Raw genomic sequence first — 25,783 nt, forward strand, 5'->3', positions numbered from 1 at the left:
AAAAAAAATTTAGATTCAAAATCGAGTATATCTAGAAAAGAATCTAGCGTAATCGTCTTTATCCTCGCTAGTTCCAGTGGATATTTTTCATTATTTTAAACAGTCTTAGACACGTCGAATAATCTATAGTGATATAAAATGTGTACAATATATCCCTTGACAGGGTGTCCTGTAGATGTTTGGACAAACTTCTAGTGTAAGTAGTGCACATTATAATGATTCAGAATTACCTAGAAAACTCTGACCGGAAATGTCATCGTAAGCTGCTAGGGGCGCTTTCCTATTACGGACACGTTGTTCGCGTCCCTTTGAGCATCCCCTTTTATTTCATTTTTCTAAAATATTTTAATTACATGTTAATTTTATTTTATAACTGTCGTTGAACAGCCGACCCAATTTCGGATTTACGACTACTAATGTTCAACTCCGTACCCAATTTTGACCCCGATCCAGAAGACAAGGGAACTCCGGGATCGAGTATTGGGAAAAATTTGTCTTCGTGGAGGACTTTTTGATAGAGCTACCGCATTTGCGTTACATGGAGAGGAAGACCACGAGAACCTCCCAAAGGTTAGCCTGACGGCAAGAGGACTCTAGCCCATGATCCGTCTACCACTGAGGATATTTCACGTCAGCACTGGGATTCGAAAAGGCGAACGTTCTAACCCCTGAGCCATCGCGGCTCTTGTGTTACCATTAGTTATTGCCGTGAGTTCCATTAAAATTGGCTGAGAAATGCTATTTTATCGTAATTTGAAGATTAGGCGAGCTTGTCCATTTAGTCACCAAATAATTAAATTGCGATAACAGTCGGCAACCGAGTAATCATACCCGTTTCCCACAGCAACATTTGGTGCAGCCCTACTTGCAGGTAATACCGTACCTATTTGAAAGCAGTTTTTGACAACAATTAATAAAAAGCAAAAAATTATGATAATTTCGATAAATAGAAGAGCCGGATGTTAACGATGTAACAGATCATAATAGTAAAGGCTGCAGAAAGGCAACTACAGAGTTGAAATTTGTCGTGTTTAAAGAGCCACTTTTGTTAATGAACATTAGAAATTTTTTTTTCCAAGTTCTAATTTGTTCGAAAGTTATTGCAATTTGAAGTGCTTTTTTGCTTATTTTTTTCATGTTACATTTTATTTTTTCTTCCAAAAATGTAAATTACGTAGGTATGTAGAAAAATGTACAAGGAATTCGATGGAATTAAAAAAAATTTCGATTCTATTATTATTTAGGAAATTATTAACTGTTAAACTTGTAATGAAATAAGTATGATTGTTGATATACTGCCCGCTGAAATGCAATAACTGAGTTGAAATTTAACGAGCTGATATTACCATTTTAAATTATAAAATTAACAAGAGTTTTTTTTTTCTAGAAATATCTACTTGTTTAAAAATAATTGCAATTTTCAGTGCTTTTTTGTAATTTTTTTTCTTTAAATAGTAATTATTTATCCCTTGTTGTAGAAAAATGTATCTCTCTCACAATTTTCCTTTTATAAGCTCGCGCTGAACTTAATATGCAAGCGATAGCAAATCTATGACACAAAAAAAAAATGAATTAATGAAAAATAAGAAAGATTAGATGTTGCAGCCGGATATAAATCTTATAATATTTATTTCGAAATTTTTAAAAATATAAAGATTGAAGAAAGATAAAAACTGTTTCCAATGCTACCTGTTATATGATATAAGATTACCGTTACATATAGACAGGTAAAATTACTTCCTATTGTGTTACACATTCTGTATTCTGAAGTTGAAATCTTTTTTTTTAAGTACAGCTTTCCAATTCAAGTATTCTTTCATTTCGTTACGCTTAACATATTAATAAAATGTGTTTACATAATAATAATAATTTATTAAAAAGTTTATTAGTTTATTAAAAAAAATAATAATAGTAATAATGCTTCCCTAAAGAGTGAAAAAAAATATTTCGAAACAAATATGTAAAAACTGCTTCACCTTCGCAAATGATAATCGCTATGGTTACACCACACTCTCGATAACATTCGCATTTTCTTGTTCTGATAAAACAACAACTCTATCCATAGTTTTTTTGTTTTTCGTTCGCCATGAATTTAATGATGTTAGAGGTTTCAGCAAACGCCCCTTCCCTTTTCAATGCTCAAGAATGGGGAAAATCGACAGATCACCGAAATCAGGAGGTGCTGTCAATATTTTCAAGCCTATCGAGCACCCTGGTTTTCAGAGAATAGGCGTATCGAGATCGCCTAGTAATATATCACTTCGATCAACGAAACCAAATGTTTTTAGCAGCACCCCTAAAAGTGAGAAAACCCCACCTAAAAAAGAATTAGAAAGGAGCATTACAAGCAGTACAAATGATTCCAGAGATTCTGATTCAGATGAGGAAGTTGACCTTTTGTCTGTGAGTTATAAGTCGATTGAAATAAACTCATCTGTGAGTTTCACAGAGGATGTCCATTTAAGAAGACATGAACTCTATGTTAAGGATATTGAAGATTCCAATGATGTCTTATTTGCCATATCACCCACCATAAGGTAAGATCAAACATTTTGATTTGATTAAACGATATCATTTCGAAGATATTACTTAGATTTACTGTGGCCAATAGCCCATTAGTGTAACTCTATTACAACGTTACATACTAACCAATACTTGGATATTAATCATGGTAGTTTTAAAAGTTCTCATAACTTAAAGACTGTCAAATGTGGTAATTGCTGCAAATTTGTCGGTAAGTTTACCCCTTTAAACGATAAAGGTAGTATTATTGTATTTATTAAACTTTATTGTTCCTTCAATAAATAAGTGATATTCATTTCTTTTTTTCTTAACTACAGGAGATGCGATTTTTTTTTCCTTCACATTTAGCGATAGTTTGACATGCAAAAACAAATGCTAAAATTACCCCCTATTAATGGTACTTACTTTGTAATTAATAATAGTAAATTTGAATCTATTCACTTTAACTCCTATATCTTTTCAATTTTGAACCCAATTCAGAAGGCTAGGCAACCTCTATGTGTCCATGTCATGTATTATGACAAACTTGCATTATATTTCTTTAATGAACCTATCCGCATTTACGTTACAATGGTGAGAAAACACGAAAATCTCTCACGGTTCGCCCGATAGCCCTACTAACCAAAAAACATTACACAATTGCATAAATAGATGCAATCATGCTATCTTTTCCCCTTTTTGTTCCTTCAATGAATAAATTATATTCAGCTTTTTATTTATTCATTTTTTCTGTCTAGATACAGCAGATATGATTACTTTTTCAATTCCTACTATTAGTTCACACTCTCCCTATATCTTGTTCAAATTTTCAATCGGTAATAAAATACTATTATTTCTTCCATTGAAGTTCAAATACATTTTTTCAAAACTTGTAGTGGGTGACACTTGATGTTAATACAGTTTTTTCAAGTATTAATTCATTAATTAAATTTAACCGTTATTAATTTTAGTTTTATATGGATTCCATTAAAAATATTGAAGCCATGGGTCACTATTTTTAAAGCATTAGCACACGAAATTTGATTCATTCGAAGAACTCGTTGATTCCCATTCTGCTTATACTAACAAGGAAAACTGATTAAATAAAATTTTTCTTTGTAACCTAAGTAGGAATTGACTTTAAATTATTTTTCTCGTTACATTACTTGTTTTTATTTTTTGCCACAAAGTTGCTTGCAAAGGCCAGTTACCCCAGTTGATGGTACTTACTTTGGGATTGATAATTGTAAATTCGAAGCAATTCACGTAAACTCCAGTATCCTTTCAATTTTGAACCTAATTCAGAAGGCTAGGCAACTTCTATGTTGAGTATTATGGCAAACTTATTCTATGTTTCTTGAATGAAACTGCCATTTACGTTACACGGTGGGGAAAACAAAAAGAAAATCTCGTAGTTAATCCGACGGCAATCGAACTCTTAAGTCAGTGATTCGTCTGTCTCGTGCGGTTGAGGATGTTTTTGTACCATCTCTGCTGGCTAAAAAACAGTGTACTGATCCAAAATCTCGGATGAGATTTGAATTTAGAAACGTTCTATATCAATGCAACATCGCCTGATTTATCCCTAGCAAGAAATTTAATTAGTAGGGATAGCCTGGCTAGCAGGGCACTGGACTCACTTTTGGAACAGGAGTTCGAATCCAGCCGGCCGAAGACTCTCCGTGTAGTAAATGGTGTCTGCTGCGGGTACTGATTTGTCGATTGCTGGTTCTCTGGTTTAGGTCAAAATTACAATCTGTGGATGAATGGATATAAGAATGGGTCCGTCCTATAAACAGATGCGACGTATGGGTGTGGTAGAATTCGAACTGTTGGCTGTAGATTTCGCCACTGGAAAACAAGAACAATCGCACCCCTGCCCTTAATATCCAACGACAACAACAAGAAGAAATGAAATAATACTGTGTAAGTTATTGTGCAGCATTACCTTGTTAATTTTATGGTAACAGAATTTTCTATAACTTTAGAAGCTTTGGAAAATTTTATGTTTTAAAATTGTTGGCTACAATTTGTATCGATTATAATAAAAAAGAAAACATAAAACGTTGTATTCTTCTTTTGTCTACCTATTTTGAAGTATATTTCAAAATGAGATGAAACGATTAAATTATTCTTACGCGATGCATTAAATCTATTTCATTTCAAAGTGCCTTTGAGATTTCTTTTTAATGAAAATTATCGAACAAACTGTTACCTTCTCTTTACTGACATAATGAATCATAGATTAGCCTGTGGCGTTATGATTGCATGATCTATCGAAACGAGATAAAACTGTTTTTCTTTTGCGAACCTAAACCGTAAAAATGCCATAGAGTCAAAACTAGAATTGTTATTTGAATAAGTTTTCACAATTGTAAAAGAATAGGGTTTTTTTTCCCCTTCTACTTTTATTCTTTGTATTTTCATTAATATGACACATCATGATTTAACCACGGCTATAACGAACACTTAACATTTAATTTTTATTTAATTCAATGCCCGCTTAAAAACTATCAGAAACAGTTTAAAACATTCCTTCTTTTTTTCATGTCAAAGACCCAAACTCCAACAATTCGTGTTAAAAGTTCTGTTGTTTTAAAACTTATAATGCAAAAGATAATAAAGTTGTTTGAATGTTAAGTTTTATAGCTCAAGAAATCGGAAGCAGTTCTGCTACAAACTTAAGCAACATTGCTTGCTTAGAGTAACAAAATAAAGCGATGTTATAAACTTAATCTGACTCTAAAGGAAAGGAAAGGAGAAAGATCGTGTATTGGGGTTGTAAAAATTTTATTTACTTGAAAAGGTGAAACATTGGACGCGATAATGTCGAGAGTTTTATGAACGAAACTAATTTAATTATTATTTAATATTTTTAATTATTATTTAATAATTTCAATTATTATTTAATATTTTTAATTATTATTTAATAATTTCAATTATTATTTAATATTTTTAACTATTATTAATTATTTTTATTACATAGTAATAATATTTTTGTAATATTTTTAAATAGCGTGGTATAAAAAATATTTAATGATCTAATTTTTTTGATGAAACAATCTGAAATTTTAAAGAAATTTAATTATATCCGCATCACAATTTCTAAATATTGCAAGTCCTGTTTATTGAATCGATTACAACTTTCAAAATAAAAAAACTTTTTATTCGGCAGATTAGCTTTTATTTTAAATTGAAACCACGAAGCTAATGTAGAAAATCGAATTAAGATTTAAAACATGAATCAAGAATTGGTTATATCTGTATCAGATCAAAAATTATATAAGTAATTTCATGTGTTGAAAAATTTGGGGGCAGGGATCTGGACCCCTTCAGACCCTCTTCAGCTACGTCCCTGTGCCTCGGAGTCTCGTCGGTCGTCGAAACCCTGTGTAGTAAATGGTGACTGATGTACGTTAAATCTGTCGGGGTCACAAAGTCCTCCAAGTTCCCATAACAAATCAATACCTTCCTAAAATAAAAATAAAAAAATACATAAATTGTTATGCGAGCTATAGAACGATATAAAATACATTTTTTGTTAAAAAGAAGTGGAAATAATTGAGAATGTATGTATTAAAAACACATATTTTACATTGAATGAAACTGAAAATACGTTTTGTTTAATCCGTTGTCGCAGATGGGACACCGGTGCTGAATTGGAAATTGATTGTTCTCTGGTTCAGGTCAAAATTACGATCTGTGGATGAATGATTGGATGTATGAATGGGTCCGCCCTGTAAAGCGGGTTGGGACGTGTGTGTGTATCTTAAACCGCATCCCATATTCATCGAATGACCATAGATGGTGCCACTGAAAAACAAGAAGCGCACCCTCTGCCTTAATTTGCTTGGTTTCCCAAGCAGGCTTGCTGGCAGGGCAAGAAGGCAATAGAAACAACAACAACAATAGCTTCTCAGCAAAATCACACCAATTCATTAAAACAAGGACTATCATTAAAAGTGTGTGTGTGGAATTATAAATATTATACTAGAATTATGTGTGTATAATTATTTTTTTCTAAAACCCTCAAAATCTTTTTAAAAATTATATTTAACTGATTAAGCAAGCCAGTTGCGGTACGTATTGCGATTGGTAGTACCATCTTTGAGATTCAACGATTAAGTACGGCTCATTTGCATTTAAACGCTTTAAAATTAATAGAATTTTTTAAAAAAATTAGAAAAACTTTTGTTTAATAATGACATAAAATAAATCTCTAAACATGTTCTACTGAAGTTTCGAGCTGATTTATTCATTTGAAGCGAAGCTGGTCAGATTTTCTGGAAACCACGTGAAAAACTGGCTCTGGCGTTAACATGATATTTTAAGTAGCTTTCAAAAATACTTGAGAAACATCGTTCAAATTTATAATCTTAAACAGGTAAATTAAAAAGAATGCTTTTGAAAATTTGGCAAACAAATTAATCAACAGGTTATAAATTTCTCCCCAAACTGTTTGTCTAAACTATTCAAAAAAATTTTCCCCTTTAAGTTTCAATGTCTTTTTAGAAACAAATCTATATCACCATAATCCATAACAACGAGCCATAATCACCATCCTTACGATACTTAGTTTTTTTCAAATATTTTATAACTGTCTTTGAACAGCTGACCCAATTTTGGGTTAACAACTACCAATGTTCATCTCCGCAGCCTTGTAACTTTAAACCCAATCCAGAAGACAAGAGAGCTTCTGGATCAAGTATCGGGAGAAATTTGCCTTTGTGAAGCATTGAGGGAACTAACTAGCATATGCGTTATATGGAGAGCAAAACCACTAAAACCTCGCATGGTTAGCTTGGCGGCAAGGGGACTCTAACCAATGATCCGTCTACTACTGTGGATATTTCACGTCAGCACAATGGTCAGTGTTAGCCGAGTGCGGAATTCGTATCGACCAGTCAGCTCTGGGATTCGAACCCGGTTCACCTCATTGGAAGGTGAACGCTCTATCCCCTGAGCCACCACACCTGTAGCCACCACCGCTCTCTTCAAATATATAATCAAAAAATTATACATATTTGGGATCGTCTAACGAATTACTGCTGAGAAAGTGGATATTCAAAACATTTAATCAAAGTTGATAAGTTGTTTTTAATAATCACTCTTCACCAGTTCTCACTTACCTCTAGCAATCAAACAGGTTTTGATGCTTATAGTTCTGCCTTCCTCTGGAGTGATTCGTTAATTTATATTTTCTATTTTTTTTCCCTTAAAAATTAATTCGTGGCTCTCAATACACTAATTTTTTTCATAATTTTTCATAAGGATTCTAAAAATGCAGATTAAGGACATAAAAAAGAAATAATGCAACAAAATTTTTTTGAAATTCATAGTAGAAATTCTAAAATAAGTTTACACCGTTTACGTTCTTAAACACTAACAATTCACAGGTGTGTTTTATCATATACGGTTTAAATCGAGAAAGAATTTTTGTGTACTCAGCTTTTCTAAGTTTAGTAGGGCACCAGAATCATTTCTGGAGGATAATGAATCACTCCTCTGATTCGGAAAGATCACATCCTCGAAAGCGCTTAAAACATTTTTACGAAACTTGTATATCCGCATTACGGCACATTTTACGCTTGGATCGTAGATCAATGTCTTCTTACGAGGATGATTCGAACGAAACGAACGCCATCCTTATGAAATATATTTCTGTCATCACTGCCGAAAAGCGTCTCAGTGTGTTAGACATCATTCCACATGCATCGTAAGTTAGCTTAATTCAGATATTTTAAATGTAAACATTGCGAGCAAAACAAAATTGCAGCTAAAAGAAAGAACATTTTTCTTTATTTTATCCCTTTAACCCTCAGACGTAGATGGGACACCGGTAGATAGGTGCCCCTTTTATAATTTTTTTTTCTTTCTGACGCTCTAATTACGAGCAAAAATATATTTTGGTATTTTTTAATTGTAAGAAACAACCTAAGAGTTACGAAAAAAAATCTGTTTGTTTATTGGAAGTATATTTTTAATAAAATATAAAATCCAAAAAAAGTAATTTAAAAAAATCATTCACATTCAAAAATTTATCAATAATTGTTTTTTTTTTTTGTAAATTTATGGAAGTTCAATGATGAATAACTGTTTCTCTAAAATCTAAATAACAACAAATTTGAAAAATTATTCTTTGGAAATTAACATTATTGTAAAAAACTTGTGTAAAAATTATTGTAGTGTTTCATGTTGTTTTTCACAACCATAAATTATGAAAATATTAAATATAACATTTTTCATCTAACTTAGTACAAAATAATGAAAAAAGTTAATAAAAATATGTTTAATGAAAATTGTGCGCCTAAAAATTAATGAAGTTTTTTATTCTATTTTTTTCCATTTCTACATCAAAGTCTTCAGTGCCGCTTTTAAGAGACGGCTCTAAAAATACACGAGCTGCTTAAAAATTTGCTGTTTTTTTTATCATAAATTTTAAAGTTTAATTTTCAGTTAAATTTTTATAAATGTCAGCACGTATCACGCATTCAGGATAAATGCACCCCCCCCCCGCCAATTCCTTCTCAAATTGGGTTTATACGTTGTTTATGAGATAAATATTAAGTTTATTTGCTTGCTTAAGTTAGTAAGAAAATAATGTTTGTTTGAATTGCTAAATGTAAGCTTGTTTATCATAAATAAGCTTATATTTATAGAAAATATTTTAGGGGCAATAATTCTTTTTTCTTGAATACTCACATTCATTGTGATTTTATTACTATTTTTTTTAAACAGTGTTCTGCAGATAGTCTTAAAATTTTAATTTTATGCATTTTTCAAATAAAACAATATGTTTTAATACAAAGATTTTTATATTTTGTACTTTATTTTATTTACTTAGTTTTATTTACTTACTTTTATTTACTTACTATTCATTTATTTTATTTACTTAGTGACATTTACTATTGGAAAACAAAATGTAATTAAAAATATTTCGAGTTGAACATTAATAGGTTGATTTAAAAAAAAAAAAAATTCTTTTTGCGTGAATAAACAAATTAAAAATAATAATAATTAAATAAAACTTCTAAATTATGACAATTTTTAGTAACAAAATAATTTTTTAAATGCTGTGATAAAAAATACATTGAATATACAAATTAAATTTTTATCAAGATCCGAAACTATCGCTCTACTACGTTATGTCTTTCTAAATTTTATGTCAAGAAGTAGAGGATTGTCAGAGAGTGTAAATATATATATATATATATATATATATGCACAAATAATAAAATATTATAAAAAAGAAAACTATATATGGGAAAAAAACAAAAGTTTTACAAGGGTGATAGGTTTTATATAAAACAAGATATGAATTTCTATTTTATGACACTCAAATTTGACCGGAGATGCTTTTTAGCTGTGTGTTTTTTAAGAGGCACATTTTTTTAGTAAATTCCCATAGTAAATAACTATTTCAATGTTTTATCGATGCACTTTTACAACTATTTAATGGAAGATACCGGTATCACGCTTCGCACTTACATGGGCTTATCTATTTTTTTTATTATTATCATTATTTTTTTTAACAAGTTACTTTTATCTTCATCCATTAGTTGCATTATTCTCTCCTTCAGTAAATACTGGAGCTGATCGGATTTTTATTCATTTATTTATTTTTCAAATTCGCGAAATTTTTTCCTTAAGTTAAGAGGAGTCAAATTATATGTATTTAAGTGATTTACATAGTTCAGAATTCAAGTGTGAGTTACTCCAAGGAATTTCTGTTTGTTAAGCTATAGTCTGTGATAATTTCGACTACTGTGTTTAAGTGTTTAAGAAAATAATGAGACGATTAAGCTAAAGGCTATAAAATAAAATTTTCAATTTAATAGAAAAAATTACGAAACATTATTTTTAGAAAATGAAAAGAAAAAATGGGTTTTAATTCATGATGCCACAAGAAATTAGTGTTAAGCTAAAACTTTAATAAAACACATTATCGTGAATACGAATGGTGAATAAATGAGAAATAAAATAATTTTACCAGTATTTTTTAAACTTAATATCGCATATGGAGCAATAATAGTTAAACAATTAATTTAAATGCTACAAAGAGTAAAAGATTTAACTGTATAAAATAAATTAAATTTGAATGAATGTTAAATATTAGACCAGCAGGGTTGAACTAGCCTAGTGATTTTACTTTTTTTCAATTATTTTTACTTTGCAAAACCAAATAATTCCCTCTGTCCTTTATCTAAAAATAGATTCGACTACAATTTTTGTTCATGTACTGTTACCTTTATTTATTTCTTTGTTTTATTTATATTATGGGCAAAATTTACGGACGCAGGATAATGCTGAGAGAGGGAGAAAAATGGTTATTTTAATTTCCTATTTAAATGGAAAAGATGCACGTTCGATTTCTTTTATTATTTTCAGATTTATTACCACGAGTGAATTTTTTGCGCATTGATTCTGTGTTTTGAGCCTGTAGTCCTGTAGACCACCTCCCCTCTCAGATGTTCTACAGGGACTATTTGTGTGTTTCAGACTAGATGTTAAAAAAATATTAATGAAAAAGAGATTTGAAAAACTTACAAAGATTATTTTGAAAAAGGAAATGAGAAATTTTTAAAGTTTCACCACAAGCCTTTTTGTATGTCGAGTTTGAATCTGGAGGTGACTTGTGATGAGTGCTGTCGATATCGAGTTTTTCTCATCAACAAAAAATGCAGTCGTAGCTTTCACAATTGCAAAATTAATGAAGATGTGTTATTTTACTGACCAAAACTTGTCTTTTTCTCTAATGAGGTCCCGCAGTGGAGTGATCGTTAAAACACGGTTCCCAGCAGATCGCCGAAGTCAAGCATCACTGGCTACGGCCAGTGTGTGGGTGGGTGACCACTTGGATCAGTCTGCGTAGGGACCAAGGGTGTGCGGTATTGGTCCTCGTTAAACTGTTCTACCGAAAAGTCCTCGACTTCGCTTGCAGGTCATTGGGCTACCGAAGCGGGGGTGCTAACCCCTCTGCAGAGGATCAAAATTGTGATGGCATGTCTTCAGATCATCCTCAGGGATGTTTCCCAGACCGTCGCCAATAGCCCATTGTGCAGCTCTAGTGCAACGTAAATTAACAACATCAGCAATTCTCTAATAAGACGAGCACGGATAGCATCGATAGCAAGGATTCTTACACTGGATCTTCAATTTAACTATGGTGACGTGAAAGAATTTGTGATGAATTTACTTAATCACATTTTCTGCGAGTAGTTGTAGTAGTTGTAGTTCATTTACATCGCACTAGAGCTGCACAATGGGCTATTGACGACGGTCTGGGAAGCATCCTTGAGGATGATCCGAAGACTTGCCATCACAATTTTGATCCTCTGCAGAGGGGTTAGCACCCCCGCTTCTTTAGCCCAATGACCTGCAAGCGAAGTCGAGCACTTTAAGGTAGCACAGTTTAACGAGGACCAATACCGCACACCCTCGGTCCCTACGCAGACTGATCCAAGTGGTCACCCACCCACGCACTGACCGCAGCCAGCGATGCTTGACTTCAGTGATCTGCTGGGAACCGTGTCTTAACGATCAGTTCACTGTGGGACTTTCTGCGAGTAGTAAAAATAACATATGAGTTCTGTGGTGCAAATAAATTAATTTAAATCTTTTTTTTGTTTATTTATTTACTTCTCAATAAAAGGCTTGATACTAACTCCTAAATGGCAACACAACAATGTGATTCTGTAGTATCATGGCGGAAGATGTAATAAATGACAGTTCATTTAATTCTAGTCGAAATCCTCACTCAGAACACGAACTTTTGCTATATGAATTAGAAACTTCTGATACCAGTAGCGTTGGATTAGTTGTTAGGTATTGATTACATGTTTATCTCTCTATTAATATATTTTTAACTTCAATATGCCGGGGTTTCGAATTTGACGTAGTGTTTATTAATTCAGTTATTTACTTTTAAACGTTCGATTTGACTAAAAGTGTCGACTTTAAGTTAATTTATCCTTTGCTTTCTAATGGCAGGTGTGTTTCCTCTATTTCTTGCTTATATTAATCTCACAAAATAAGATCGTGTGAAAAAAAGTTATCTTATGCTGGCACTTCCTGGCACACTTCCTGAGTGCATCCGCTTAAATTACCATGCGTATCTTTAAATAACTAGAGAGGCCGAACCAAAGATCAGGTTATTTACAATACAAATGTTTCTTCAAATATTATGAATCGAAATTCGAGCGAAATTTTGAAGATATCAGAGATTGATCCATCTATTTTGTCATGTCAAAGTGTGATGTATGGAATTATGCTTAACTTTTTTTTTTTTTTGTCCTCGCTTGATCTTTTACTACAGAGATTACTGCTAGTTTTACTTAATATTTACACATTGTTAGTTTAGATATCTCTGCTTGTTATTTAATGTGGCCAATTATTATTTTTTTCAAATGCTTGACATTTTATTTATGAAGATCATTTGCAAATTGTTTTTAAAAACTGTACATTGTTAATTTTGATTTTTTTTTGTGTGTGTTATTTGAGGCAGAAAATTATTATTTTTGTTGAATAAGAACTGTTTTGTCAAGAATATTTTTAAAATCTAATCTAGATATCTCTGTTAGTTATTAAAAGCAATAAATTATTTTTGTCAAATGCTAGATATTTTATTATGATCATTTGAACTTTATATTTGAAAACTCCTCTTTAATTTAAATTTTTCTGTGAGACAGCAGATTATACCTATTTTTGGACTTGGGAAATCACGTTGTGTCTATTGGTGTTAAAATCATTTACATTTTTGGGATTGTTCCTGTGTGATTGTTTACAAAAGTTAAATGGTTTATGTTGATTTATACTAGGAATGTTTTAATTATTATGAAAAGTATATTGCAAGCAGAAATTTAAAATGAAAAATGAAATACTTACTAATATGGAGTTAAATGTAATTTAAATAAAAATATGATAAAGCTTTAAATAAAATGGGTAAACAGTTACCTAACATTAGTTTAAAGTAGAAAAAGTGAATTCACTTAAAAATTTCTTGATGTACAAAATTATTTTATTAGCATTGTTATGGCATTTATTTTGTTTAATATTTAACTTTTTTAATTCTTTATTTTTAAGTTCATATTCTTCCAAAGAAAAAATAAATAAAGTGTAACAAACTGAAAAAATTGTCAAATGTTCTGCAATAAGACTTGATAATTGCTACATTCTACTAGTATAGTTTAATGTACAATTAACTCTCATTAGTTAATTATTACTATCTTTTTCCTGACAAATAATTTTTGTCCTATTGAAAGGGAAAGTTCTACATCAAATTTTATGTATATGCTTAGTATATTAAATAATGGAACAAAATTTTCAAAAGCATATAACATTCTCTTTGTTGATCATACCGGGGGTGATTGTATTCTGGGTGTACCCCAGATTTTTCAGGGTTTTCGTATAGTCTTTCTGGATCTAAAAACTAAAAGCAGGGTATCTAAATTTTACCACCAATTTACTTAATTTTCCATAAATGAAGAGTATTGAATCACAGTTTTCCGCTTATTCAAAACTTATAATCGGACATAATTTTCACTGAATTTTGCTATTTGAATTTTGAAACTTTGACTAAATTATGTTAATTAGACCACTGCAATGCTTGGATTCTTACTCAATATGATGAAAATCTTCTGATTTCATTCTCTTAGTTTGGTGGATTTTTGCCATTTTCAATGTTTAAAACTGTGCTGACATACACAATTCATATTCACGCAATTTTAATATCCACTATTGGGTTTCTTATTTACCTGATTTTAAAGTTACATGTAGCGATTAATAATCACCTGATCTAAAACTTCGATAACGAGATTCGTATCCGACGAGTTAAAAATCAATTATTGTTTTTACACGTTTTTAAGATCAATATTGTTTCAAATTCAGTATTGCAATTCTTATTAACGTGTTTGTGATATCAGACATCTAATTTTGTATTTACATGTGATTTAAAAGTTCATTTACATTTCAATTAATATTCATGTGATATAAAAGTCACGCAAAATGATTCATATTTATGCCATTTAAAAATCCAATATTGCGATTTGTATTTTTACATTTTTAAAATTCAATATGGTGATTTGTTTTATCACATTTTTAAAATCTATTATCACAATTCAAATTTATGCTATTTTAAAATCGAATATTGTGATTCCCATTATTATATCAGTGTGAGGATATTTTTCGTTGTCAGAAAATTATATTAAGCAAAATGAATAATAATTTGATATCGAGTTTTTGCTCAAGAAGTTTTCTGGATTTTTTTACTTTGTGTCACAATCATCCCTATTTGACGTAAATTGTTCTGTAAGAAACTGGGCTTAAATAGTTCTGCTCTAAATATATATTGGAACATAAGTAGGCACAAGGACTTAGACTGCTCTGGGATGTATGTCACAGTTTTGAACACTTTCTGTTTTAAGAGAAACAAGTATATTAGATATTTTATTGCTGTTTTGAAGAAAATCATTTATAAATCTGTAAATTCGATATATTGTTTAATGTTATGTAATTGTTTTTAGAGCTTTATATGATGGAGATGAATATGAAAAGTTTATGGAAAGGCTGGATGCCAGAATCAAAAACCATGACAGGGATATTGAGCGAATGTGTAATTTCCACTACCAGGGATTTATCGATTCTATCCGGGAACTGCTTCAAGTTAGAAGTAAAGCTCAAAAGCTTAAGGTAATTTTGAAACTTAAAATATTTGTACTTTTTGTTCTTATAAATTCAAAGAAATAATGCAAATTTTACACTTCCACAGTGGTTAAAATGTTTGAGTAGGATATTGAAATCATTGTTGTCATTTTGTTTGGAAGAAATCAGTTCCGTTCAGGACTTTGGATAAAAAACCCAGAAAAAACGGGACGTAATGGAAAAAAACTCAAAAAGACCAATACAATTGTCTAGTAACACCATGGCATAATCGTAGCGACATTGTCGCAGAACGTTACTGAGTTCTTGCAAAAGGACTTTTCCTTTGGGAAATAAAAAATTTTACTTTTCTTTTCTGCAGAAATTATCTTTTCTTCGGAATTATATTCAAAAGATGCCTTTCTTGCGCATCGGAGTGGGAAAAAAGTGCTTGTGACTTTTCTGTTCTCACAGGAGAATAATGAAAAATAAGGAATAATGAAGTAAATAATTTGGTTTTCTTTTCTGTGGAAATTTTCGTTCTAATTTTTCATGGAGTTATTATTACTGATTTCCTTATGGCTATTAAAATCCGATATTATTTATCACAACAACTAAATCTCGAAATGGAAACACGCATTTAGTAACTCCTTTTTGAAGAGTCCGAATCGTATGATTTCGTCGTCTCTCTTTCTTATTGGCAGTTACTCCTACAGATTTTATTTTTTTAATGTGATGATGAATTATAAAATGCGAAAAAGGAAATAATTAGTGTGTTATCTTTATACAAAATGTAAGAATATCACCCATAATATTAGAATTAAAAAAATCACACATTCAATTCAAAACATTATTTTATTTGATCCAAATTTTATTTATTTAATTTAATTTTTTGGAAGTGTTTTTGAAGTTTGTATATTTGTTATTGTTAAATATCTTCTAGAAAGATATTAGTATTAGAGACGTATGTCGCTGAAAGCCCAAAAAAATTCTGCCACAGAGTCTAGTAATAAGTATTATAAGAGAAACTTTAACAAGTTAAATTAAAATTATTGTACCAGAAAGTTAAAAGCTTTTCATATTCACTTAAAAAACTATTTTTATTTGTTTTTGTATGTTTTTAAAAATCTACATATATTAACAGTCAGTTTGAGTATACTTAACAGTATATGTTTATCAAAATTAGTATGTTATTTGTAATTGTGAATTCGACGTATGTTAATGTATACTATATTTAGTATGTGATTTGTTAATTTAGTAGTATTAATAAAATTTTATTATGATATTTTATCAGTTAATATAACTATAAAATTTGATTTTGCAACACTCATTTACATTAAATATTGAAAAACTATATTTTAATTTTTCAAGAAATTCATTTATTTATTTTTTCCCCAGTTGTTACTTTTTAGTTATTACTTATTTAAAAATGATGTTTTAAATATATTTAAAATTAATACTATTGTTTAATCTAGATTGTTATTATAAACTGCTTAAAAAAGTGTTATAATGTTCAATAATTCTTTTTAGAAAGGAGTTTCGTTTATTCCTTCCACTTGGGTTGGAAGAAATTTGACAGTCTATTTATGATTGAAATGAAAGCTTACTGATAATAATATTTGTTTTAAATCTTTGTTTTTCATTGTATTGCTTATTAATATATATACAATTATTATAATTAGGTTTTTATAGTGTTGTAGGATAAAATGAACCTAAATTAATGTAATCATATTGAGGACTGTCTTTCAAGAGTAGATGCTTTTTACCTGATCCTATCTTGTTCTATAGTTTATCTAAATGTTTTCCAAGGGATGTTGTTTATCACACTTGATGTTATTTTGTTTAGATTGCTTTATAATGATTTTTTTTTCTTCATAAACACAATATTTAATTTTTATACTTGGTTTTAGAATGAGGTTTTGTTAACAAATGAAGACTTGCAACAAAGTGCAAAGAAAGTAATGAAAAAAGCAGAAGAATTAGTTAAGCATAGGAAAATGCAGTATAATATTTCCTGTGCCATTGATAATTTGTTTATGTGCCAACCTGTTTTAGAGATGTATTTCAAACTAATGCACCAAATGAAAGAGAAGAGGTAATTTTAAATATATAAATTTATTTAAATAATATTTAGTTTCTTTTTTATATATTTAAACTTCCTTTCTGTTTTACGAGGATTGTTGTAAAGTTCAGTCACCGAACTAGAAAGAAAACATATTAACCAAAAAGAAATACACTTTCTGCAACATACAGAACAATACAAATGATACAAAAATGTTTATTCTAATTTTTTGGTAAAATTTTGAAATCTTTCATATTTTTCCTTTAAATATTTTTTTCATTGCTAGTAATGTCCTCTATCCGACTACCTTATATAATCAACAATAACCTTAACAATATCTGATTATTTCATTTTTTGTGTGACTAAAATGACTTTATTTTAAATTTATGGTAATGAGGCATTAATTGAATCATTAATTTAAATAATTTAATTTTATCAAAAAACTGGTTACAAAATGATAACATTTTATTTTAGACTTTTCTATGTTTTTCTCTAAATAAGCAATTCTTTGATGTTTTTCAGTATTTCCTCTACATTATACTTTGATGTTGTTTGTTTTTCAGATATTATCCAGCTTTAAAAATATTAGAACAGCTAGAACACACCTATTTACCAAGAATTAGTCGTTATAGATTTGCTCAAACCATGAGAGCTACAATACCTGTGCACAGAGAAAAAATTAAAGAGGCTTCTAAGTCAGATCTGAACGATTTTCTGGAAAATGTTCGTAGAATTTCTCCGATGATTGGAGAAAAGGCTATGAAGCATGTAAGTCTAGTTTGGAATATTAATATGTTACCATTTTCATTTACTGTGTAAAATCTTCTTTTACAAGTTATTTTTTGATGTTGATCAAACAGTGAAAAACTGTTTTAATCTAAGTTTTTGCATTGTTCACTTTTCAGCATTCTAGCAGGAAATGTTTTCTTTTTGGACAAATTTTTTCACACAGGGAAATTTCCTATAAAACAAAATTATAATTAATATTTTATGTAATTATTAATATCGCAAATTATTTAAATTAAAACATCTATTATTGTTTTAAGTTTTATATGCATATTATTATTAATGCATATTTCTATAATTTTGTAAATGAAAAATTGAAAGGAATGATAAATCTAAATTAGTACTTAAATTCAAGTTCTCAACTTGAGACAAACATTTATAAGTTTGTAATAACAGCTTATTTTATCAGTATATCATACTCTATTTTGTAAGTTTTAAACATAAAAACAAAGATGGCCAATAATGAAGACTCCAATTCTTTTATTTTTATATATAGTACTAAGTCCCACATCCGGATGCCCCTTTACTGGAAGATAAAAACTCCATTTCCTTTTCAAAAAAGAAATTGTGATGAAAATCCTCCTCTTTTCCTCAAATTTCTGCTTTGTTATGATTTTTACCGGACTCCCAATTTTTGTTCGATTTGAATCCGTTTTCCGCTGTAGAATGTAAAGAAAATTGGATATCATGTAAACAAAACCGGCATTTCATTACCCCGCAAGAAAAATTGCGTATTTTTTTTCTAACGTCTCGCAGAAAAGCATTATTACTGCTAAGAATCGCACACTCAATTTCAGAGTGCGGGAAAATATTTGAAAAATCCGGATTTAAGATGAAATCGTCCCGCCTGTAGCAGGTCGTATAGTGATTTTACGTTAAGCGTGTTTTGTAATAATATGACATTAAAAAGGAAATCAAAATTTTTAAACCTATGTGGAATTCCAAAACTGTTGAAAATGAGATCAACAAAACGATGTGGATAATAAAATTGTCAAACATCGAGTGCATCAAAAAAAAAAAAATTCTATGCATGTACTATTTAAAGTTTTCCATGTATGTTAAGGTTAAAAAGCAATAAAAATCCATGTAGGATAGCTGGTGGATCATCAATAATTGAGTGCCAAATGCACAATTCAAAGTTTGCCGAAAGAAATAATGTATTAAAACATTGATATTTTAAAAATGAAGTAAAACACCGTTTTAATAACTACTGAAAAACCGATCAGCAAAACCATGCTGATTCACTGTGGAATCATCGCTAATCAAATGTATTGAGAAATTATTACTAATTGACATTTTGTGATTCGGAATTTGCAGTATGTTATAATGACGTATTATAATATCAAGATTTTAAAAACCATGGGGAAATCTGTAATAAAAGCTGCAAAATTATGTAAGACGCAAACCACATAAATTTATACTTTGTTGATTAAAATTGATGTTAATTTTTTCTATTTGTTATTTTTATTGAATAAGAATGTTTTGATGTTTGTTTGCTTTAAAGATCTATTATCCAGAAAAATCTATTTTTCGGACTTTCCGAATTGGGACTTTTAACTGTATAGCTTTTTATCTGGAAAAAAGGTTGGATTTTCAGAATTATTGTTGAAATTTTTTTATTTTTCTTATATTCCTTGTTAGCAATCTGAGCACAGCACTGTGGATGTTGATTTTAAATGGAAGAAGCGGAAAGCTCCTCCTCCACCGAATCCTTTCACTGGGGAAATAGAGCAACTGCCAGAAGAATGTGTAGTGGATGATGGGGAAGATTTAAGTGCACAGGATATGATAGATTTTTCACCTGTTTATCGTTGTCTCCATATTCATACTGTATTGGTGTGTATTGCAAGTTTATGTTAATATTAGCTTACATAATTATAAGCCATCAGTTTTTCTTGCAAAGCCATTTACATCTTTAGAATAATATCTTACAGTGTAAAGTTAACTTCAAGTTTTTTTTACAAATGTGTATAAATATTCTATCGCATTAAGAGAAGCAATTACACTTAAAAAATTAAACATTGACACTTGTATGCATTGAAAAATTATAGCTAAATTGCTGTATAATATAATTTTTGTATTTTGAATGTTGTCAGTAGGTTATGAGTATATTTTTTTATTATGTTGTAATTTCGAGTAAAATTTCTACTAGTTTTTTTTTTGAAGAAATAATCTAAAGTTTTGCATTTTTATTAACAGAATTTTTTTTTAAATAATCAGCATCTATACTATAAAAAAATTACAGGATATAATAAGGTAAACAAAATCAAAATAAATTGAATTTATGCCAGCAAAATTGTCATGTCTTTAAATAAAATTTGTCTTCTAAAGTTTAAGTTGATTTTTCTCTTTCTCTCTCTTTATTAATGTCAGTATGTTGCATTTTAATAGACACTGTTAAAATCATTGAAAAATATTGTTTGATTACTGAAGTCAGTTATTTTTGCTATTTTTATTGGCAAATCAATTAGTTACGAATGTTGTATTTTATAGACTTTCATTGCATATAATTTAGTTAAAAAAATTTAGCAGTGCTTATAATTTATGTGCAACAGCTCTTATTATTCTTTGCACTTACCTCAATTTTTATTGGCTTTTAAAAATTTTATTTTTTTAAGAAAACTATATTTTTTGGAACATATTTTTAATTTCTCAAAATTTTTTAAACTTAGGAAACTTACTAAAAATTGAAGTTTGTGTAAATGACAAAGAATTTTTAAAATTATTATTAGAATTGCTTGATTCTTTCAGGGCTGATTGTGCTCCGGAAAAAATCCGGATTTCCGGATTTTTCACTAATCGTGATCCGGAAGTTTCCGGAGATCGAAGGTTCAGATGTTTAAAAAAATCGGTGATCACAAAAGATTTCGGAAATCAAATTTTCAAAGGTGGAACTTAAAAACGCAGTTTATTTTATTTGTTTATAAGAGAGCTACTTTATAAGCTTATATTCAAGATTAATATTCATTTTTTATCAGTAAATAGTTATTATAATCATAAACTCAAGAAAGAGAGACATATTTGTAAATTTCAATTGCTTCTCCAGATCATCATAGGTATGTGTAAAATTTTAAATATATTTTAAGTAAACTAGGAAATATTGAGAAAAAGGAAAAAACCTTGTTTAAATTTTTTTTCTAATTTTTCAGTTTAAACTTTTTTTTATTTATTTATTATATTTTTTTACTCACGAAATTTTCCGGAATTTTGACTGGGGCTCACAATCACCCCTGTTCTTTAAAACCATAGCATATTTTTTTAAAGTTTTTAAATCGACAAGAATTACATTTGTACATGATGGAATTGTTGCAACGTTTATTTATTTTAACCTTTTATTTTAAGTATGTAAGTGTAATTATTAGCCACGGTGTGTAGCATTTTTAAAAAATGCTTAAAGGTGCTTCTTTTTTATTTATTTTTTAAAATCCTTTAAAGGTACTTCTTTCATTCAGGTTTTGTAAAAAGAGCTTGATTTCCTATCTTTTAAAAAGAGATTTTTTTCTTTGCTGTTTTAATTGTCGTTCTAAATTACAAAGAATGCATGATTTTCACAATTTTCTCTGCAATGTTTATCAGAAACTAGCTATTTTACAATGATTATGTAAAATTTTTGAATTTTATTGATTTTATGTTTAGAAATTAGGAACTTTAAAAGATAGAAAAAATAATTTTTATTATTGCACAGTTCCAAATTATGATTTTTTTTTGGAAAGTGATTAAAAATATTTTTTAAGTGCTTAAAAAATACTTCAAAGGTGCTTATTTTTTGTTGAAAAATCTGACTACGCACCCTGTTAACAATCTATAAAAACGAGAAATCAGAAATTTTAATTAAAAACTGACCTATTATTTGAGTCAGACATTTGCAAAATTTTGTTGACACCATACAGATAGTTTTTCTTTTAAGTAAAAATAACTTCTGTAAAAGAGGCTACTTTCACTTTTGTAAAACATACAGAATAAAACCTAAGGATTTGTCTGTTTTTAACAGTCTGTTAAAGTAAAAAATAGTTGCTACTTTATTTAAAAAAATATGTTTGGACTTATATGTTATTATTTTTTGTAATTATTTTATAACTGTATATTATAATCATTTTGTCAAATTGTATCATGGACTTTTATTATTACAAAATGTTTTGTAATTATAGTCAATTATTTATTTTGTAAATATGTGCTTCTTTATTTCAAGAGTTTTTGAAAAGATAATAAATTTAGAAAATATTTATGAATTTTTATAAAAAATAAAAAAAACTTATGAACTACATGGATTATATTTACTTATTATTTTGTTCTTCAGGGTGAAAGAGAGTCATTTGAGCGTTATTACAGAAATCAAAGAAAGCAGCAAGCCAAATTAGCTTTACAACCATCCACAAATATGGTAACAATTTTTTTATTATTTTTGTGTAGGCATTTGTTCGATAAAATAATCACAAGTATTAAAAAAAAAGTATGATTACTATAAATATTTAGCTTATATGATGAATATTTGCAAGTTCTAATTTGTCTTAAATGCTTATGTTTTCTTAATTCGATATAATGAATTTTTGAAGTACTAAGAAGATTTTTTTTATGTGTTATTTTTTTTGTTGTTCCATTATGTTAGATTAAAAAAATAATTTTAGATTGTCAATAATTTTCTTTAAATTTCACCATTGCTTTTAAGTTTATGCTTTCATTTCCAGTTAATTTTTATGTAAATATTGTATTTCAGATTTCCATTGTTTAATATATCATAATTTAATTATGTATTATTGTTTTAATAAGTGTTATATAGTTCTGTGAAAAAAAGATATTCATCAGTACTTAGTGTTTTATTTACATATTTTTATAGTAAATTAATTTCAAAATTCCAAACTGAGTATATTTTGGAAAAGCATACAATCATATCAATTATACACAAAACAAAAGTTTCACACGTTCCTTGTTAAAAAGTTACAAACTTAAGGGTCTTAAGGAAGAGGAATTTTTACCTCCAGTCAGAAGAAAATTGTCCTTGAATAAATGTATAAAAATTTTGTTAAGTGAATATTTAATATGAAATCCTAATTTAAGTTTAAGACAGAATGAATAAATCACATTTTCTTACCTTATTAATCATATTTGGTTACTGTAAATGGTAAAAATTTACATTTTGGTCCCTCTCTTATTTGGCTACTTTTTAATATTCTAACAGAAATCAAGGATTATGACTTAAAAGTTAAGTTTTTTATTAATAAGAAATGAAAATAGAAATAATTGTAAAACATGAGATTTTACTTAAAAGCTCCAAGGTATGATGCTCAGTCCCTGAGGCAACCAATTCTATACAACCCACAAAATTTCAGTTTTTAAAATTCTCTCTCTTTTCTCATTAAATTTTAGATATTGAGATGCATTTAAGCAAATATGTACAGTAAACTCCCGATTATCAGCAGGCAGATCATTCGTTAATAACCATACGTTTTTGCCTCCAAATGTTACAGCTCTAAATCAGCCCATTGATCAAGGCGTAACTGTGTCAATGAAAAAAAAAAAAGTACCTAACAAACTTATTATTAAAAGGGGATTAAAGAGGGAAATAATTTTATGATTTTCGACTGCATTCATGACATCGCTGCTTGGGAGTCAGTAAAAAGGTAAACTTTAACAAAATCTTAGAGAGAAATTTATACCGAACGTAAAAAACACTTTGGAAGAACTTTTTGATGAAGAGAAATGTCTGCTCTTGATTTGACAATTTTCGTAAGAAATGTTTCAGGAAGAGAAAATGTAGATGAAGGAAACATCCAAGAATGATTCAATTGTGATACAAGTGATCAGGGGATAAAACATTTTAGTGATAAAGAAATTTCAGATAGAGTATTAGGTGCAAATGAAAATTAGAGGAAGTAGATCAGAGTTGAAAAAATGAGTCATAATACTGCTCTAACACTTATTAAAGGAGTAATCCAATACATAGAAGAGCAAAATGATGAGACACTTACAAAATTTTGCTAAAAAAATCTATAATCAAAAATAGAGAACAGATGTTTCAACTCCAAGAAACAGAAAAAGAGTTTTTCATGCAGAAATTTTAAAAAAATGTAAAAGAAAATGTGAATAAATCTGCTATCTAATAGATATTAAAATATATCATTTATATTTAAAAAAAAATTGATGATTTTCTGTGAATTTGCTTACCAGCGCTTTGTGGGCCACCCAATTCCGCAAATAATCTAGAGTTTACTGTATTCTGTACTTGGTATATAATTCTCTTAAGTTCTCAAAAAGCTTGAATATTCTTCATTCTTTTACATCTCAATAATATCATGAATTATCTTTTTCATATGAAAATATCTATGCATGTATATATTTTATGTTCCTGTGTTATGTAAATGCTTAATGGAAGCTTTTATCTGTTCCTTTTATTCTCAAAAAAGGTTTTGAATTCTTAAATTTTAAGTATTGATTTTTTTTTATGAAAATGAACTTGAATGGTTTTGTTGAATGTATCTCTAATATAAAATATTTATTTACATTTGCCAATTAAGCACTAAAGTTATACTTATAATAAATTCTGACACTGTAATATTTTAAAGTATGTCTATGTATTAAAAATATATTTTACAATATATATTAATTTTTGAAAATGTCTTGACTTAAAATTAATTTAAAATATGGCTATTAGTGTCATAGCATAAAGTTAATTTTGAAATATTTTTATTCATTTATTGATTTTTCTTCTTGCTAATAGTGTAATTTATTATTTAGAGTGAAACCATTGATGGATATAGAAACTATTTTAGTGGTATTGTAGGGTAAGTATACTAAATTGTATTTCACTCTTTTTTTCAATTTGAAATGAATGTTTATTTGCTGTTTTATTTATTTGAAATTGTTTTAAAGGTTTTTCATTGTTGAGGATCATGTTTTGAATACTGGAAATGGACTTGTAAATAGAGCATATTTAGATGAGGTGTGGTCAAATGCATTATCAAAAATTGTCGCTTCTTTAAGGACTCCATCAGTGAGTATGCTTATTGTTATTTTGTAATAACTTTCAAATTTTAAAAAGGAAACAAAACATGTAAATTATTACCCTTTTATGTAATATTTATAGTTTATTTTTCCCTCTCTTTAGGATTGTTCTACAGATACATCTCTTATGTTACAATTAAAGTGGTTAATAATGCTATTCAGCTACACACTTAGAGTATGTTGGATATTTTTATTTATCAGTACAAAATTTCTGTAACCTTTCTTTTCTGTGTATTTCTTTTTGTATTGAAGTATTCTATGCACTACTAAATTGAAGTATTCATTATTTCAATAAATATTCAACTATGCATTGTTCTTTTTTTTTACCAAAAAAGAAGGGGAAAAAATTCCATTTTTTTTTAAACTGTTAAAGTATATCATTTGAAAGTTTAGTAAAAGTATGTACGTTAACCTAAAATTAGTTTAGAATTAAATATAAGAAAAGTAGTAAAAATCCTTTTTTTTCCTTTAAAAAAAGAAAAAGGAAAAGTAGATGAAAGTAAAAATTTTTCTCAGATTTTTAATCCATTTAAATTATTATTTATTTATTTCAATTATGATAGATATACATTTAACATTAAATTAATAATTGTTTTCTAGATACATACATAGATATGTATGTCTGTGAGTGCGTGTGTAGATCTGTACTTAAATTTTTTAAATCATAGATTGATATGTATCTTCTATGTGTTTTTGATTAGAGAATGGGTGTTAGCTCTTCTGAAACCTATTTCCTATAATATTAATTGACAACACCTTTTATTAACTATTACTTTCGTTTTAATAACAGCACAGGGT

General features: G+C 28.8%; 1 protein-coding gene across 4 annotated transcripts in view; it reads left to right on the forward strand.

Annotated features, from left to right (window-relative positions):
• The first annotated feature begins 2,082 nt into the window (after positions 1-2,082).
• Positions 2,083-25,783, forward strand: part of Sec15 (exocyst complex component Sec15) — a 42,232-nt gene continuing 18,531 nt past the window's right edge. The window contains exons 1-9 of one of the 4 annotated variants that reach the window (XM_016056147.5): positions 2,083-2,537; positions 15,024-15,189; positions 17,049-17,233; positions 17,764-17,968; positions 19,628-19,822; positions 22,284-22,367; positions 24,719-24,765; positions 24,854-24,974; positions 25,089-25,160. In XM_016056147.5, the coding sequence (XP_015911633.1) occupies positions 2,146-2,537; positions 15,024-15,189; positions 17,049-17,233; positions 17,764-17,968; positions 19,628-19,822; positions 22,284-22,367; positions 24,719-24,765; positions 24,854-24,974; positions 25,089-25,160 (1,467 nt within the window). In that variant the 5' untranslated portion in view covers positions 2,083-2,145. Of the gene's footprint in view, positions 2,538-8,013; positions 8,219-12,160; positions 12,328-12,609; positions 12,760-15,023; positions 15,190-17,048; positions 17,234-17,763; positions 17,969-19,627; positions 19,823-22,283; positions 22,368-24,718; positions 24,766-24,853; positions 24,975-25,088; positions 25,161-25,783 lie in introns of those variants that run through there. The other 3 variants (XM_016056149.5, XM_016056148.5, XM_016056150.5) reach the window with 3 other exon arrangements.

Source organism: Parasteatoda tepidariorum, chromosome 9, assembly GCF_982258835.1.
Source record: "Parasteatoda tepidariorum strain Cologne lab strain chromosome 9, Ptep-v5.0, whole genome shotgun sequence".
In the NCBI taxonomy this organism is placed as follows: Eukaryota; Metazoa; Arthropoda; class Arachnida; order Araneae; family Theridiidae; genus Parasteatoda; species Parasteatoda tepidariorum.